The sequence below is a fragment of the Salvelinus sp. IW2-2015 genome, linkage group LG14, assembly GCF_002910315.2.
Source record: "Salvelinus sp. IW2-2015 linkage group LG14, ASM291031v2, whole genome shotgun sequence".
Classification (NCBI taxonomy): Eukaryota; Metazoa; Chordata; class Actinopteri; order Salmoniformes; family Salmonidae; genus Salvelinus; species Salvelinus sp. IW2-2015.
Genome location: NC_036854.1, coordinates 4,649,762 through 4,669,901, shown reverse-complemented (window position 1 = coordinate 4,669,901; position 20,140 = coordinate 4,649,762). Strand labels below are relative to the sequence as shown.

Here is a 20,140-nt window from a genome sequence, read left to right as displayed (position 1 = left end):
GTCCATGAGGAGGAGATGCACTGCAGTACTTAATGCAGCTGGTGGTAAATTGAGCCATGGAACAGAGCAAGTTAAGCTGCCTACTGAATGAAATATTACCACTTCCTTTTTAAAACCATGTTTATCTTTATTTCCCAAACAGTCTTTTAATAATATTAAACATATTTTAACACAGGCTTAACACCTAACCAACACTTTGTATTTTTAATATAGGCCTGACCCTGTTGTTACCTTATATCCCATCGATAATGACTTACATTACGCCTGGGAAGAAAACACTTGCTCAACTTGCCATTGGCTCAACCATTTGCTTAACTTACCCCAAGGCAAAAAAGTTTGACTATACTTCATGCTAGGTTTAGGACCTCATATTGAAGCTTATAGAGACCCCAACTGATGTATTTAACAATCTTAATAGTGGTGTGTGTGAGCTCAATGTTTTCCAATTCTCAAAAACTCTACATTACGCTGATTTTGCATCAGTCTATACTACGACATGTGTCCATATTGGTTTCCTACTTTATCTCGGTCAGTTCTTGTAGGCATAACTCTTGGAGGGAGACCATCATTCACATTCAGACCATTCTATTGTGGTATCTCTCAGGATGGCAGAAGATGGCGTGCTCCCCTGCTCTCCTCTCCCACTGGAAGACATTGTCATGTCATGGACTTGGAGATGGTTCCTGCACTCTCTTTCTGAGAGCATTCCCAAGTTTGTCATCCAATCACCACACCACCTCTCAATGTCAGCCAATGAACATGACTACAACTCTACAGGACAAAACAAAAGCCACTTACTGCAGGTGTATGATCAGTACAATCATGGAAGTAAATCAGAACTGGACTTCAATGAGAATGTAATCCATGAATCATGACACATTAACAGTGGTGGAAAAAGTACTCAATTATCATACTTGAGTAAAAGTAAAGATACCTTAATGGAAAATGACTCAAGTAAAAGTGAGAGTCCACCCAGGAAAATACCCCCCCTGAGTAAAGTAAAAAATTATTTGGTTGTAAATACATTTGAGTATCAAAAGTTAAAGTAATAATTCAAAATTCCTTATATTAGCAAACCAAAACGGGACAATTTTATTTTATTTATTATTTACGGATAGCTGGGGCGCACACTCAAACATAATTTACAAACCCATTGTGTTTTTAGTGAGTCCACCAGATCAGAGCAGTAGGGATGACCAGGGATGTTCTCTTGAATAATGTTGATGAGTACTTTTGGTGTCATAAGAAAATGTAGGGAGAAAAGTACATGATTTTCTTTAGGATGTAGTGAAGTAAAAGTAAAAGTTGGCAAATATAATAATTAATGTAAGTAGATAACCCCAAAAAATTTAAGTATCTTAAAGTATTTTTACTTAAGTACTTTCCAACACTGCACAATAATCTCAGGTAAGTGTACACCTCTTTGGAATTATTTATCATAACGGTATAGCTTTGTCTGAAATTCAGAGGTTATTTTTGATCACACAGATTATCAAACATTTTGAGCCTAGTTGAATGAAATCTTTCCATTGATAGATGCACTTGCTGGGCAGAACTTTGCACTTTGACCACAAGGAATCTATTTTCTTCTCATCATCACATCATCAATCATCATCCATCATCATCATCATCATCATCCATTCATCATCCATCATCATCATCCATTCCACCACATCATCATCACCATCATCCTCATCATCCATCACCATGACCATCATCATCACCATCATCATCATCATCACCACTATCATCATGACATCCATCAATGCCATCGCCATGACCATCATCATCATCATCATGACCATCACCATCATCATCATCACTATCATCATGACCATCAGCATCATCACATCATCATCACACATCCATACCATCACATTCAATCACCACCCATCATCATCATCATCACCGTCATCATCATCACCATCGCCATGACCATCATCATCATCATCACATTCACCCCCAGTCATTATGTGTACTTTCCCCACTGTGATTGGCATTATGCGCTTAGTTGACTCACTGAACTTGGATTTGAGGTATTCAGAAGTCTGATAAGCTTTTTAATGAAGTCCATTATTCTGTGTAGTGTGGTGTGTGTGTGTTCATGTAGATGCGAGAGAATGGTGTAAAGGATGGATCCACCCCAGCACACCATTCTCCCAACGTAGGAGGAGCTGTCCATGGTGCTGAAATAACTTACGCATATCCAGTTCAAAGGGTGCTCATATTCGCTGTTCTGCTACGCTCACGCCACTATACATCCATGTAGTTACAGTTACAATATTACGTACGTTTTTTAAGTCATAAATTCAATTGTCCATATTGGTTCCTACTTTATCTCGGTCAGTTCTTGTAGGCATAACTCTTGAGGGAGACCATCATTCACATTCAGACCATTCTATTGTGTATTCTCAGGATGGCCAGAAGATGGCGTGCTCACCTGCTCTCCTCTCCCACTGGAAGACATTGTCATGGCATGGACTTGGAGATGGTTCCTGCACTCTCTTTCTGAGAGCATTCCAAAGTTTGTCATCAATCAACAACACCACCTCTCAATGTCAGCCAATGACATGACTACAACTCTACAGGACACAACAAAAGCACCTTACTGCAGGTGTATGATCAGTACAGTCATGGAAGTAAATCAGAACTGGACTTCATGAGTGTAATCCATGAATCATGACACATAAATCTCAGGTAAGTGTACACCTCTTGTAATTATTTATCATAACGGTATAGCATTACCTGAAATTCAGAGGTTTATTTTGATCACCACAGATTCATTCAAACCATTATTGAGCTGAGTTGAATAAATCATACATTATAGATGCACCTGCTGGGCAGAACTTTGCACTTTGACCACAAGGAATCTATTTTCTTCTCATCATCACACACATATATACCATATCATTCATCAATACCATCATCATCATCATCATGACCATCATCATCATCACCATCATCATCAATACCATCATCATCATCATCATGACCATCATCATCATCACCATCGTCATCCCCATCACCATCATCATCATCACCATGATCATCATCATCCTCATTACCGTCATCATCCTCATTACCAGCATCATCGTCCTCATTACCGTCATCATCATCATCATCACCATCATCATCATTACCATCATCATCATCATCATTATTATGGCGGCATATCCTGTTCAAAGGGTGCTCATATTCGCTGTTCTGCTATGCTTACGTCAGTATACATTCATGTAGTTAGTTACAATATTACAGTACGTTTTTAAGTCATAAATACATTGACATTGTGAGTAGACTATGAACGACGGCAAATAGCCTACGCTATTAGGCCAATAATCCAACAATATGTAACTTTGGTTATGCTTTTGCTACATCAACTATACAAAACGTCGTTTTAGGCACATTGAAAAACAAAATAGTAGCCTATTTTTGGATAAAAATATATCTCCAATTGACTTCCTAATCTTTGCACCATGGAAATATGACTCATGCCAATGCTTTGTCTCACCCCAAAATACTGTACGTTGTACGCCAAAAATATTTATGTAACAACTCAAAATGAGAAGTGGAAGAAGTGGGCAGATACCCATTGGTGATTGATTTCTTCTGCATGTTTGGATACTGTAATGATGTGTACAGAAACACAGGGAGTTATGACAAAGCTTTGCCGCAGGGACCACTATATCCACTATCTGCTACCACCACCTGGTATATTCAATACCTGGGGGCTGCCGCATTCAACCTCATTCATAAGGGGAGCTTTTGTCCGTGAGCTCCATGCTCTACACAGCCTATACAAGCGTCAGGTTTTTTGGAAAGGTTGGCTAACAAGACAAGCTGTATTAATCAATGCCTTGCCCATCTAAAATGCAAGCAAACCTGCCTTCTCCATGTTGAACTTGGATGGCATATGCCTCCCGGGGTTGGAGTGCTGCCGTAAGAACACGCCACCTCTTGGCGCACTAGCATTAAAAAGAGCGGGAGAGAGACGCACGCGCCATCACCTAATTAGCCTACTCCTTTGCTGAAGTCTACATTTGTTACAGCGGTAGAGACAGCAATTCTTGAACATGTAATCGTGAAGTTCGTCAACGCTGTAGGAGCCCGGTCTCTTCCTACGTGTTGTAGTTGTTTACAATACAAAAGGACTGGCGTGGAATGTGGTGCAACGAGCAATATCGAGTGAGCATCGCGCTGGTGTTCCTTGAGTAGAGGCTGCTGCGGGGAGAGGGGAGCTTGTAATTAGCTTTTTACACGGGTACCTCGTTCTCACTGACGAGCAAAATAATACACGGATGATGTGTTTTTACTCTCTACCGTTCTCCGTTCTCTCTCGGTTAAAAACAAAGGATTCAATAGAAAGGGCGTTGAAAGATTTCACATAAAGACAAGGTTTTTTGTTGTTGTTTCCAGTCAGTTGTTTTCGCCAAGGGTTCTGTCCATTGTGGAAAACTGAAAATCAAGATGAAATTTCCCACAGAAAACCCAAGAAAACCAGGGCACCCCAACCCTTCGCCAGGTTTGTATTGGAACGTTTGTTGGTAATCAATAAAAGCAGATCGATTGAGTTTAAAGCATCCAAGATTACCATAAGTCTACTATAGGCTATTTTGTTTAATTAAACATACTTGAAATAGCCTAACCTTTATATAATTGGACTATATGTGAAACTTTAATTGTATTGGTAACCATAAAACTGCTGTTATTGATATAAGTCAATTTATGACAGCAGTGAATGTGTACACCACGTACAGGAGGAGCATGTGTTGCATGACCACTATCCAACGAGGAATGGCGCATAGACTACCACAAATGTGTTACTTATTATGGATACATTTAATCTAGGCCTGGTACCAGGATGACATGCCTGAGGGGGAATTTTAAATCAGCTAGTATTGCTTTAGTCCTAATAAAACAAGGTAGTGTTCCTACTGCTGTTCGAATGTACAAAAATGTATTTGAAATGTAGCCATACACATCAACAACCGTTGTTTTATATAATAACGCACGACATATATGCGCCCCATTAAGACACACGTTTATCCGAAATGCAGCCTTAACTGCCATAGGCCAACACACAATTTGCGCCTACCAACAAGCACAGAACAGCTCGACACGATGAGCACCACTAACTTATGAAAGATTCTTACAGGCTTCATAGCTTAGACTTCAATCATTAGAACTACAGGCTACATTTCTGTCGAATTTGTTTCACTACGCAATGAACGTAACCTAAAGTAAGCCAAGCCGCCACTTCTCCAGGTGCGCATTATTTTCTGTGGGAGAGTTTCAGATAAGCTAACTAATTCAAACCAAGTCATTATTCTATATCCATATCTGATGTTAAATGCCTAACATGACAGTAGCCACTTTGAATCTGCCGCAAATTAAAGTAAATTCTCATTCAGAGAGCAACACACACACGTTTGTTTTAATATCCTTCTGGGGACCACTAAAGGTATTACCATTCAAAATCCTCACCCTTAAATTTTGACCCTCAACCTAACCATAAAACTAACCCTAACCCCTAATTGTAACCCGAACCCTAAACCTAAAACCTAAGCATAAAATGGCCCTTTTCCAAGTGGGGACCATCAAAAGTCCCCACTTGTGCAAATCGTAATTTTCTGACTTCTGGAACCTACAAGGATAGTAAAGCCAAACCGCACACACGCATAGCAAGAGAGCAGGGAGGGAGGCAAACAAAATGGGCTATGGGTCGTTTTCATGGTATTGACATCAGTTTTACAGTAGCCTATCACACAACGACTGTGTAATGCAAATGAATGATAACCGATTGAACATTTTGACTACTTATTTTAGTAGGCTACACATTGTATTGGTCCTCTAGTACTGCGACATAAAAATGTAGGCCTATCCGAAATGCTGCCACATACACAACTGTAATTTTGTACATAAGAATACTTCAACCCCCAAAAAGTCWTAATTTTCATCAATTTCTGTATTTGAGATCATTTCCACACTGCCATGTAGTGCTTCACAATATGGGCAAGTAATCTGGGCCTTATTTTTAACCAAATGTTGCAATTTGACTTGTGATTTAGAGCAAAACACTTGGGTTAACTGTTGGAATCATGGAAATAGAATGTCTATTCTAATTATACACTGCTCAAAAAAATAAAGGGAACACTTAAACAACACAATGTAACTCCAAGTCAATCACACTTCTGTGAAATCAAACTGTCCACTTAGGAAGCAACACTGATTGACAATAAAATGCACATTTGTGGCCTGCTGGAGGTCATTTTGCAGGGCTCTGGTAGTGCTCCTCCTTGCACAAAGGCGGAGGTAGCGGTCCTGCTGCTGGGTTGTTGCCCTCCTACGGCCTCCTCCACGTCTCCTGATGTACTGGCCTGTCTCCTGGTAGCGCCTCCATGCTCTGGACACTACGCTGACAGACACAGCAAACCTTTTTTGCCACAGCTCGCATTGATGTGCCATCCTGGATGAACTGCACTACCTGAGCCACTTGTGTGGGTTGTAGACTCTGTCTCATGCTACCACTAGAGTGAGAGCACCGCCAGCATTCAAAAGTGACCAAAACATCAGCCAGGAAGCATAGGAACTGAGAAGTGGTCTATGGTCACCACCTGCAGAACCATTCCTTTATTGGGGGTGTCTTGCTAATTGCCTATAATTTCCACCTTTTGTCTATTCCATTTGCACAACAGCATATGAAATTTATTGTCAATCAGTGTTGCTTCCTAAGTGGACAGTTTGATTTCACAGAAGTGTGATTGACTTGGAGTTACATTGTGTTGTTTAAGTGTTCCCTTTATTTTTTTGAGCAGTGTATAATAGTGGGCACTTTTAATAGTGTTTGACATGACAACGAATGAAAATGCCAGGGAGGAGTTATTGTCACAGGGTAGGAACTAAAGTGTTGATAGGTGTTTCCTACGGGACCCTATAATCTTTGGCTACATGAATGTTTTCTCTTAGTTACTTCATGTAGCTAACATATTCTTGCTTTGCGTTTACCTCTAATTTAGAAGATACTGTTGCACAAACATGCTGATTTAGGTCTACACCATCACTGGTATTATCAGGCTGTATAGCTGATTACGCTTGCTCTTACTCAGTACATTTATTAGCTAGCTAGCGATTAGCGTTAGTGGCTAACAAGATTTAGGAACATCTTGCTAAGAAAAGACACACTAGCGGTTTGCAGATGTTAGAAACACAAGCTAATAGTGTAATCATAAAATGCTAGTAGATTTATATTAAGAAGCAAAGTGTCAACTGCATCGTTGTCATCAACATTGTTGCATATGCTGCATTGACCATGCAGTTTGAACGCAAGTGTTGTGGTCGAAGGAAAAACAAATGCGCTCCTTGAGTAACAGGAGCTGGGGCTAGGTCTGTGTGGAAAGTGGCATGGAGAGGGAGAGAGAGAGAAACTATAAAAATGGACGTTACACACTGCGTATCACATTTAACAAACCAAACTTTCAAATACCGTTATAGAAGGTAAAGTAAAAACCCAAACCAGTCCATGCATCAATACCGGTATACGTCCCAGCCCTAGTGGAGTTGGAATTTTCACACATTACTGTAGATGCCTCAAAAGTTAATCCATGTTCAGTGCCAACAGCACAGTCGACATTGCTGACAAAGGCCGCTGTATCTTTGAAAAACACTAAGTGGGGTCCATTGGTTTTTGCTGGCTGTGGTTGCGATTTCACTTTGCAAGAATGTACCAGCCACAATAAACTCTGTTTCCACTGGTTCACTTTTGGTTAGATCCAACAGTGGCTTGACCTTGTTCACATCCAAAAAGTTTGGGCTCTCGGGATCCATGGTACAGAGCTTCCACCAGTTGACTATTTCCTTCGGTAAATCGTGATGACATTTCCCCCAGCACAGGACATTTACACTTACTCTCGCTTCCATCATCATGCTTACCCACTTTGCTTTCAACTCAATATTCCTGCAGAGTTTTACTCATGAGTCTCCGTCGTTTGCTTGGATCTGGTGTGCTCGTGCCCTACTGGCATGCCTCGCTGAGCCTTTCGAATCCAGAACTACATTGCAGTTTTTCAACACACCCGTATGAACTGCGGAAAAGTTTGACACTGGTGTGCAGACCCGTAGCTTCTGACTGCAGTAACTTGTTAGAAGGGTCGAGGAGTTATGTTAGCAATAAACTTAAAGCTTGGCTTACATCTGTGCCATATGCGCGAGTATATTTGATTTCACTGAGCATCTCTGTGATGTTCACTTGATTTCAGAATGACTGACACCGTGGCAAGGTGGCCAGTCCATCTCTGATCAATAATTATTTTCAGTTTTTCCCCAGTGTACTGTGCAGCCACTGTGGGTTTCCTGAAGAAAGTGTACAGGGAGCAACACACGTTGAAAATGTTCTAGGTTCCTCTGCTAGCAGGTTTCTCAGTGAGCTCGGCATTGGTCTCGACATGATGGTCCTCAGTTCTCTTCTAATTCTATGCCTGGCCCCTCCACCCCATAGAGTAGGCCCTGGTTTCATCCCACACGGAGCCACATGTTGGCTATGGCTCTGATCCCAACTCCAAAATGATGAGGTGACGTGAATCCAACATGTTCATTATAAACTTGAACCAAAGTTTGAAACACTAGGCCTATATGTGTTGTCTATTGAAACAATAGCTGTTGATAACTTCGCAATTTCTATATAGGTCTAAATAGCCTCATTGACGATGTATGGTTGCATTTAATTTGCCCTGTTAAACATGCCCTTTCGAAGGACTTCGATAGCATCAGGGAGTCTAGTTAGTGATTAAGAGACCTCTCAATCATCATTCTCACAATAGCACTTTGGTAATTGTCAGTGAAAAATATCAAAGCTAGGGATGGCCGGGTTTGGTTAAAATCCTGGATGGGAGTCCAAATGCATAGTTGTAGGTACATCAACTCTCCAGTAGGATGTGCTGTCCAGTTCTTGTTTATTCTGATAGTGGATATAACGTTGCAGATCTGACATTGTTTCAAAGGTACAAATTCAACATAGCTAAACCTTGTATAAAATATGTTGAAAATTGGTTACCATGATGACATAATTCTATGTTGAAATTTCACCCTTTATAAAAGAGTTTACGTTGATGACTTTTTACAAATCCAATGTATTTTCCATGTAGATTTCACGTCACAATATATTGAAACAATGTCGATTCAACCAGTTTGTGCCCAGTCGGAAGAGGGAACCGTGTTTCCTATTGGCCTTTTTATGTATAAATATATGTGAACATAATTTAGTCACTCACCAAGGTCTATGCCCTATTTGAGGGGAATTGACAATGGCCACACTCTAGTCAGTTATGGTGAAGGCTAAATGGCTAATATAATGCCATTAAAGATACCTTGGTGTGTTACAGTTGCTGCATTATAGGGCTCCATTGAGAGATGGGATAAAACACATGACCTCATCGGATTTAGAGCTCGAGCTCTGCATGGGTAGTTCCCGCCAATCCTGCATGTATGGCACGTCCATGCGGCTGCCCTCTTCTCGTGCATGGTCACATGTTTACCCAGCCGCCTCTCCAATCACCAGTGTAGCAAGTGATTTACCTGTTTAGCTGTTATCATCAGTATGACCTTCTGGGAGAAATGTCAGCCTTGTTTTATGCGCTACATGCAGCCAAGTGTTGCACATACAATTATTCTCCTTTTTGTGGCAGGCAGTGTTTAGCATTGCTCATCAAAATTAATTGAACCTGCAAGACCACTGTAGTGAATGTTTTTCCTTACAGTGACATTATTAAATGGTTACATAAATCACCAGCACCAATTCCATTGGTTTTCATCACCAAAATCAAGGCTTCTTTGTATAGTGTGTACACATGAGATGTGCCAGAACGGTGACGACTTTCAAACATAATCTTACATAATGTGATGATGAAAACGAGCATCTTGAAGGTATGACTGAGGTTCATGAAAAAGAAGCAATGCGGCTGGACAAAATATTTCAATGCTATGGCTATGAATTGTGAATGTTTATAACTACAAATCCATATCACAAGGGGACAAACAAAATCAACTCCTGGTTTTCTTTTCAAATAATATTCAGACAGTACAGCATTAGAACATCATCTACCAGCCCATAATTTTTTCATATAGAAGGCTCACTTTTTAATCCATAATAACATAGCATTCTCAGCCTGCTTGAGGCTACGAGCCATACCAGTCCAGATCCTGTGAATCCACTGACTGAAATAGCGCTCTGAGATGCCTGCTTTTAACCATAATGGGGTTTCTGAAAGTCCACAGAACACTTTGAGATTCGCTCTCTGTTTCTCTGTCTCTCTCGCTCTCTACCATCTCAAAGCATCAAGACACACTCCACTACTGTTTCATTGTCATACTCCTGGGACTGATAGACTGAAGCCCAAACTGCCCAGGAAATCAAGCCCTGTTCCATATGGTATTCTTACAAGGTTATTCACCTATTCCTGACATGCATATGGTAGTGTATTCCACCCCTTCCTTTCATAGATTTTTGGATTGTCCAGTGTGTGATGACAAATTTAACTTTACCCATAGTGCAGCTCCTAACAATAGTGTTTCATCATTTTATTCTCTGCAGTGGCAGCCCAGACCAATCTGTTCCCCCAAAAGAAGGTCCAGCCAGGCATGATGAGTTCCAGCCTGGTGCAGGCCAGTGTGGCCACCATGCAGAACCCCATGGGCTGCACTGTTCCCCGACTCTCTCCGTCAAGGCCCGCCAGCATGGTGGCCAGTATGGAGGCGGTGGGCGAGGACGGCTCGCCCCTGTTTACCGTCATGAAGTGGAAGACGGTGGTGGCGGTATTCGTGGTTGTGGTGGCATATCTGGTCGGGGGAGGTCTGGTGTTCCGGGCCCTGGAACAGCCCTTCGAGAGCAACCAGAAGGTGACCATCACTGCGGAGAAGGCAGCGTTCCTGCAGAAACACCCCTGTGTCTCACCGACGGAGCTGGAGGCACTCATCAAGGTAAGGAAAGACGGCAGCAGTCACTAGGCCAGTCTGCAGTCAATACTGGAGCTCTCCTGTCTCCAGTTGTCTGGGGTCCCTAGTGGGGACTCAGGTCTCCTGAAACCTGAACTCTATATCGATCCAATGCTAGCCAAGCCCCACACAAACACTATACACTAACACCGCCAGCCATCCTGGAATAAGATAGGAACCACACTAAACAGGCTAGTGTAATAACATAACTATAGAGTCTAGCTTGTGTCACACTGAATTCAAAGCGACCACTGACCACCATACTGTGGGCGTGACTCTGCATTATGATTGATAAATGCCGTATGTGTGTGCTATTTTGGCCAATATGCCCAGAAGCCTGCGTGCCAGCATGTGGAGTAATTCAGACCTTGGCTGCCACCGCCAGACTCTCCTCACTGTGATGCCTAATGACACTCGTTATTGCTAGTGCCTCACGGGGAACGTGGTTGGTATAATAACTGCTCAGAGACACGACTGAGGAGAAGTGGTAGAATAGTAATCAGAATGACAAACTGACAATTACTACATCTAGGTGGATGTGTAACGGCGGTGGTTCGCTGAACCACGAATGATTGATAAGAATTGTAAGTCTGAATCCTAAAGATTTGTGTTAGCTCCCCAAGCTAATGCCTAAGCTTTAGTTTAGCAGGCTAACACAGTCTTGTGGCGCACCGGAGACTCAGGTTCGAATCCCGGTCCGTCACAGATGTATGGCATTATCTMATCTGTATCATAGGATAGCTATGATAGATGTCCATACAACCAGGAATACATTATGTAATTGTCAGCAGCAATACTGACTTCCTTTTCTTTCATCAGGTCTATCTATAGCTAATAAGAAAGTTGGCAGATACCCCTATCATGCAATTGTATGCTTTTTACATTAAGTCATTCTATAGATTTCCTCTTTTAGATTCATCTTGATCCATTTGACTTGAAAGGGTATGCCTGCCTGTTCTTAGTCCTACTTCCTTTTAGTTGATAGAATCATATAATAATAATAATAATAATAATTTAAGCCATTTAGCAGACACTTTTATCCAAAGCGTATCACGCGTGCATATGTATGGGTGGGCCCGGGAATCAAACTCACTATTCTGGCATTACAAGCACCATGCCCTACCAACTGAGCTACGAAGGTCCACAGGACATTTAGACAAACCTCTCGGACCCAGCTCACGACAGCTTCCAGAAAACAACAGCTTCTTCAATCTAATGTTTCACCTCCTGGAAAATGAAAACTGTGAAGAAGTGAATCTGGTGAGGAGAAGCCTAATAAACAGAGCTTTATTTGACTTATACTGCAGCGCTCTCACTTCTGCAAGCGCCAGCAGGGTTTTCAGGGCTGAACGCTTCCAGCTCCTTGTAAAACAGTATTTGAATCAGCCAGATATTGACCCCTCAGCTGTGAAACACTGGATAATACAGGACAGGATAATGCAGGACAATGCAGGCCATAGTCCCACTGGTGTAGGGAAACAAATTGCCAGGGAGCCAAGTGGAGTTTTCCTGGCCGGTTCACTAATTCACAGTGAAACACAGATGCCAGTGTGAACTGTAATCATTAATGACTTGGATACTCTTCGCTCGCTATTACTCAAGGATCTCGGGTTTGGGCAACGATTGGAAGTGAGAGCATTTGTAATTGTTTTTGTTTGAACTGTTTAACTGTGAAATGAGGTGGATGTTTATCTTAGTTACAGTAGAACTCAGATGCAGTAGGGAAACGGGCTAAAGCAGAGGGCCGTCACATTTCGGATTAATTCCTATCTGGAAAATGGTGCTAGGGGATGGAGGGATGCCAATGCAGTTGCCATGCCTCACTGCATGCTCTGGCCCTGTATTGCTTAGAATGCAGAATGGATATTTTACTGCAGAGTTTAAATAGGCAACTCTGCACTAATTGACATGTTTCAGTGTATATAGAGCATCTGCAACACAAAATACGTTGTCCTTTAAAAATATACACTACCGGTCAAAATAGTTTTTCTTTATTTTTACGATTTTCTACATTGTAGAATAATAGTGAAGACATCAAAACTATGACATAACACATGGAATCATGTAGTAATCAAAAAAGTGTTAAATCAACAAACAAAAAAACGTTTTTAGATTCTTCAAATAGCCACCCTTTGCCTTGATGACAGCTTTGCACACTCTTGGCATTCTCTTAACCAGCTTCATGAGGTAGTCACCTGGAATGCATTTCAATTAACAGGTGTGCTGCCTTAAGTTAATTTGTGGAATGTCTTTCCCCCTTAATGCGTATGAGCCAATAAGTTGTGTTGTGTCATGGTAGGGGTGGTATACAGAAGATAGCCCTATTTGGTAAAAGAGTCCATATTATGGCTAGAACAGCTCAAATAATTAAAGAGAAACGACAGTCCATCATTACTTTAAGACATGAAGGTCAGTCAATACGGAACATTTCAAGAACTTTAAAATATTCTTCAAGTGCAGTCGCAAAAACCATCAAGCGCTATGATGAAACTGGCTCTCATGAGTTCACCACAGGAATGGAAGACCCAGATTTACCTCTGCTGCAGAGGATAAGTTCATTAGCGTTACCAGCCTCAGAAATTGCAGCCCAAATAAATGCTTCATGGAGTTCAAGTAACAGACCCATCTCAACATCAACTGTTCAGAGGGGACTATGTGAATCAGGCCTTCATGATTTGATTACTGCAAAGAATCCTCTACTAAAGGACACCAATAAGAAGATGAGACTTGCTTGGACCAAGAAACACGAGCAATGGACATTAGACCAGTGGAAAGTTTTCCTTTTGGTCTGGAGTCCGAATTGGAGATTTTTGGTTCCTACCTCCATGTCTTTGTGAGACGCGGTGTGGGTTAACAGATGATCTCCGCATTTGCATTTCCCACTGTAAAGCATGGAGGAGATGGTGTGGGGGTGCTTTACTGCTGAGACTGTGATTTATTTTGAATTCAAGGCACACTTATCCAGCATGGCTACCACAGCATTCTGCAGCGATACGGCATCCCATCTGGTTTTGGCTTAGTAGGACTATCATTTGTTTTTCAACAGGACAATGAACCAACACACCTCAAGGCTTTGTAAGGGCTATTTGACCAAGAATGAGAATGATGGGGTGCTGCATCAGATGACCTGGTCTCCACAATCCCCCGACCTTAACCAAATTGAGATGGTTTGGGATGAGTCGGACCACACAGAGGAGGAAAAGCAGCCAACAAGACTGTTGGAAAAGCATTTCAGGTGAAGCTGGTTGAGAGAATGCCAAGACTGTGCAAAGGGATGGCTATTTGAAGAATCTCAAATTTAAAATATATTTTGATATGTTTAACACTTTTTTGGTTACTACATGATTCCATGTGTTATTTCATAGTTTTGATGTCTTCAATATTATTCTACAATGTAGAACATTGTAAAACATTATGAAAACCCTTGAATGAGTAGGTGTTCTAAAACTTTTGACCGGTAGTGTATATTTTTACATTTCTACACTGACATTACCTGACATAGGATTGTTAGACATATATATATATATATATATATATATATATACTTTGTTTCCTGAGTGGATTTTTGTGACTCGTATGTGGCAGCATGCAAGGTATTTTGTAATCTAAAAGCTAAAATGGGATTTCAAATTGAACCATCATCTTTGGAGTGCTTAACATTTAAAAGGTGTCTTCAGGCATGTTCTTCGTTGGTAAAAGCAACAGTGTCCCCTCTAATATATGCAGAGATAATTGCCTACATTTTCAGCCCAGGGAGGTTAAATTATGCCGCAAGTCTTAAAAGCATCTGCTGTGGAATGAATTATTCATTAGGGGCTATTGTCCTGGAGGACCCAGGATGTATGGAAGTGGTCTGGGAGAATGTCAACTGTTTCTCCGGGTCTCTGCTCTGGTGGGTTTACTGCTGCTTGGGATTGAACAGATTACTCATTACAGTATTTTATCCCTCAAAGTCCAGTAATGTGCCACATCATGTTATAAGTGTAGCTTGATTTACTACAGTACCCACAATACTCTGGTGACTAGGTCTTTCCATCACACTGAATCTAGAGGATCATTAGACCTTCTTCATATTTTCTGAAGCCATTGGGTTACTTTGCCTTTTTATTCTGACTCATTGTTTGGGTACTGTATATTGCCAGATCATATTGTTGTCAACAACTGAGCCAGCATTGTCAAACATGAGGCAGGGTGCAGGCTGGTGTGTATGGTGTGTCATTCGACCCCTTCCATCCCACGGAGGTCCTACCCTGGCGTGTCACTCCATCCCACGGAGGTCCTACCCTGGCGTGTCACTCCATCCCACGGAGGTCCTACCCTGGCGTGTCACTCCATCCCACGGAGGTCCTACCCTGGCGTGTCACTCCATCCCACGGAGGTCCTACCCTGGTGCCTTTAGTAATTACCCAACACTGTGATTGTATCACCCACCGCTCTTCGTCTATGCACACAGCATCGTAAACATCCTCCTCCAATCCAACGTGAAAGGTGATTTCTCTGGCGGAGAAAAGGGCAGATGATAAGCAGTGCTGGGACGTGTGCCAGGCTGCTTCTCTAGTTTGTTAGGCCAGAGGTAGAGCCTACAGGACAGGCAGCGCATGGCAGGGCCGGGAAGAGCAGGGTTTGGGCCAGACTACTGGGGGGAGATGTATATCTCCTCTGTACTCTGTGTCAGTTCTGTGGCAAACAGTGACAACCTTCTCCTGTGGAATCTCTACAGCACTTTTTCTCTCACTGTTTATGGGGATAGGGAGTGACTTTGAGCTTCCATCCACTATAGAATCTAGTCCCCCTATATCAACTCATGACTAGTACTAGTCTCTTGCTGCCATGCATAAGTGACAATAACTTGGTTATATTGTTACATTTTGTTATCTTGGCAAGTTTCACACATTACTGCATGTGGTGTCTGTGCATCCTGACAAAAAGATAAATGCATGTGGCATGTATTGGTTAACTGAGAAGGCAGCTCAACAAACAGACATGGTTCAGCAGAAGAATGTCTACGCAAGCACATTAGGAGAGAATGAGTGTTATTTGCCCTAATTAAAAATGTTTAAACCCCTACCAAAAATGTTCATTAATTATAATCCACATAGTAATTCACATTTCCTGTTGCTGCATGATTATATTGCTGCTATAGCAAACTGGCTCAAATTAAGATCCTACATCTGTATGAATAGGAAGTTACAGAAGCAATGCAGACCATGTAGTTGAACAGAGGCTGAAGAAGGACCTCACAACCCACTCTGCCTTAACACAGATCTTTCAGGCATGTTTTACTCCTATCAGATCCTACATACGTTATGTTTTAAATGCATACAGATATAGGATCTTAATTCGACCAGTTTCTCACTGCAGGAAAATAAGCCTGCAGCAACAGGAAATGTGGATTATAATTAATGGAGATTTCTGTAGAGGTTGATACATTTTTAGTTAGGGCAAATCAAGTCTGACATTTTTAAAGTGGAAATTACAAACTTTAGAAACCTTTTCAAACCTTGAATACACTAAGTTTGCATTTCCTAGTGTGCAGGATTAAGATCCTGTATCTGTATTTCAAAGAGCAGATCCCTGATGGCATTGGCTGCTTCTAAAGGAGATGACATTGATCTCTTTGGAACTCATTCAAGGTGTCCTGAAGCAAAACCCATTCTGATAGAAACGCTGAGTCACCTTTCATTATCCAGGCATGCTGCTGCTTTGCCCAGTGCCAGGTCTTCACCAGTCCTCTGATACAGGCAGGGGTTTCATTTAGATGTCATTAATAATCTGTGGAAAGGATGGGGCTCAGGGAAAGGATCACAGCTGCTATCCTTGCTTTCCAACCAAGGTGCATGAATTGAGGAGCAAACTGAAGTGAACAGGAAATTCAGCAACTCTTGGAGGACAGTGGAAGTTGATTAAAAAAAATGCTTATGTATTGTTAAAATCAACCCAAAATGCTTTAACAATAAATAATCATTTTTATCCTCCAAGACTTGCTGAATTTCTTCCTCACTTTAAATAGGATGGGGCTTTTTTGTATTCATTATTTTACTAGATAAGTTGATTGAGAAACCATTCTCATGCAAAGCAACAACCTGTTACATGGGAGAGGATAGGCATTGAATGAATAGTAGAGTCTTATCACAGGAAATTAGAAGGTATTTAGTGCTTCAAAGTTTAGCGTGTCCAAAAATCTTAGTCAGATTTGTTTCATTATATAGTGATGATACAAACAAAGCCTGGGGCAGATGTACAGTAACTGCTCATCAAACATAAGCTATGATTAGACTGTCAGTTTGGAAAGAGGAGCTGATTGCATGTGTAACCAACCAGAGTTCAAAACCAGGTCTCCTGCGCATCACGATACTGTGTTAGCCCGCTGTAGCTACAGTAACAAAATTCTTCAGGTCTCAGGCAAGGTTAGTCATCACTCAAGCATGGTTTGAAAATCCACCTCCATTACACAAGCAGCTATCAGCATGGTCAGTGATGATCAGATACAATCAGGTCCCTCTGTCCTCTCCCGTTGTCCTCTTTCTGTCCCCTACCTTTTTCCCCTACCTATGTCCCCCTACCTCTGGACTGTCATGGTGTCTCCTGCTCTGCTCTTGTTTACTTGGCCTTCAACCATTTCCACCTATCCCACCATCCCTCACACCCTGAGCTACTTCCTGTTGCGCGACACGCCGATGTTCCATCTGGCATGCCGGCTTCCTGACGAGTAGACTGGAAGACTGGCACAGTGTGTGAGGGTTGCTCAGAACATCGTGGGCATCATGTGCCCCGCCCTCTCTCTCTCTCTCTCTCTGTGTGTGGCACTGTCCTGATGATTCACCGTGCAGAGGCGTCGTCAGTGCTAAGCAACACAGCAGTCATATGTTACGCAACTGACTCCTTTAAGAAATCACATGGGAAGGTTTGATAGATCCTTATGCGAAAGCCCCCCTGAGAATTCAGCTATTCAACATGCAAATTATGTTATGGTTTAGCAATCAACACATGCTTTTACAGCTGTAGGATAACTGAAAGAGAAACTCTCAAGAGACTCTGTACCACCAAACAATGCTGCCATTTTGAACATAATACCATCATCTAGGAATTAGGAATTAGTAGGAATAATAATAGGAATTAGACAACATGAAGTTGTCTAATTCCTATTAAACTGGTGAATGTCTTTTGCGTTTGTGTGTCCAGCACTCTGTAGATGCTGTGAATGCTGGGGTCAGCCCGATAGGAGACACATCCTATAACTCCAGTCACTGGGACCTGGGCAGTGCCTTCTTCTTCGCCGGAACAGTCATCACAACCATAGGTAATAGCATCAAATCAAATGTTATTGGTCGCATACACATATTTAGCAAAATGCTCATCTTGTTGCACACACACCTGCTCTGTTTATTTCCATTGAGGCCTATGTGATCAATCACATCTGTAGTTACATTACCTGTTATTCTTGACCATTCAACCTGTTTAATTATGGCCCTCTCAGAAAAAGGCAATAGATTATTCTGGATCAAACAGTGGTTATAGTGGTGGCCTATAGTATCCCCTTATTCACACTGAGGCTGTTGTTCATTGACCAATGTTCCTTTTTTTAAAGTTCAAGTTTTCTTGTGGGATAGGAAGTGAAGTGCTCTGTTGAAAACAATGCAGAAAATAATGTAGGAAGTCATCTGTAGATTAAAGCCTTGGTAACACTTTATTTGGATAGTTCAAATCAAAGTTTATTTGTCACGTGCGCCGAATACAACAGGTGTAGACCTTACAGTGAAATGCTTTATAACCAATAGTGCAAAAAAGGTATTCTGTGTCACTTCTCTTTCGTAAGTAACGAAATAAAAACAACAGTAAAAAGACAATGGAAACAGTAGCGAGGCTATAAAAGTAGCGAGGCTACATACAGACTAGAGGTCGAACGATTAATCGGAATGGCCGATTTTATTAGGGCCGATTTCAAGTTTTCATAACAATCGGAAATCGGTATTTTTGGACGCCGATTTAAAAAGAAATATATATATATTTTATTTTTTTGTATTTTTTTTACACCTTTATTTAACTAGGCAAGTCAGTTAAGAACACATTCTTATTTTCAATGACGGCCTAGGAACGGTGGGTTAACTGCCTTGTTCAGGGGCAGAATGACAGATTTTTACCTTGTCAGCTTGGGGATTCAATCTTGCAACCTTACGGTTAACTAGTCCAACACTCTAACCACCTGATTACATTGCACTCCACGAGGAGCCTGCCTGTTACGCAAATGCAGTAAGAAGCCAAGGTAAGTTGCTAGCGAGCATTAAACTTATCTTATAAAAAACAATCAATCAATCATAATCAATAGTTAACTACACATGGTTGATGATATTAATAGTTTATCTAGCGTGTCCTGCGTTGCATATAATCGATTGCGGTGCGCATTCGCGAAAAAGAACTGTCGTTGCTCCAACGTGTACCTAACCATAAACATCAATGCTTTTCTTAAAATCAATACACAAGTATATATTTTTAAACCTGCATATTTAGTTAATATTGCCTGCTAACAGCACAAAATCTGAGGAAGTCTCTAGATTTTGCTCGCCTGAAGTAGATTAATATTGTGATAAATTGCAGGCCACACTACTTGCCTAGAGAGTTTTCAGCTATACTTTTCGTGGCTGTTTATTTAACACAACAGAGCAGATGCTGGCATAAGACCGCACTCAGTCCGCTATAAGGAAATAGCAAACAGGAAACCACTCACACAGAGGCGGCGCTCCTAGTGGCCAGAGACTTTAATGCCGGAAACAAATCAGTTCTACAAACATGTTAAATGTGCAACGAGATGGGAAAAAAATCTATATCACCTGTACTCCACACACAGAGATGCGTACAAAGCTCTCCCTCGCCTCCATTTTTGTAAATCCGACCAACAACTCTATCCTCCTGTTACCTGCTTACAAGCAAAATTTAAGCAGGAAGCACCAGTGCTCGGTCTATAAAAAGTGGTCAGATGAAGCAGATGCAAAACTACAGGACTGTGTTGCCAGCACTGACTGGAATATGTTCCAGGATTTTCCGATGGCATTGAGGAGTACAACCACAATAATGACAATCACAACAATACTGAATGACAACTTTATTTTAACTTAATATAATACATCAATAAAATCAATTATAGCCTCAAAATAAATAT

The 20,140-nt window shown here is 41.4% G+C and overlaps 1 protein-coding gene across 1 annotated transcript in view; it reads left to right on the top strand.

The window, feature by feature from the left end:
- Positions 1–4,207: 4,207 nt before the first annotated feature.
- Positions 4,208–20,140, top strand: part of LOC111972553 (potassium channel subfamily K member 10) — a 22,109-nt gene continuing 6,176 nt past the window's right edge. Inside the window, exons 1-3 of the mRNA XM_023999563.2 lie at positions 4,208–4,519; positions 10,583–10,968; positions 18,166–18,283. Of these exons, the coding sequence (XP_023855331.1) occupies positions 4,465–4,519; positions 10,583–10,968; positions 18,166–18,283 (559 nt within the window). The 5' untranslated portion in view covers positions 4,208–4,464. The remainder of the gene's footprint in view (positions 4,520–10,582; positions 10,969–18,165; positions 18,284–20,140) is intronic.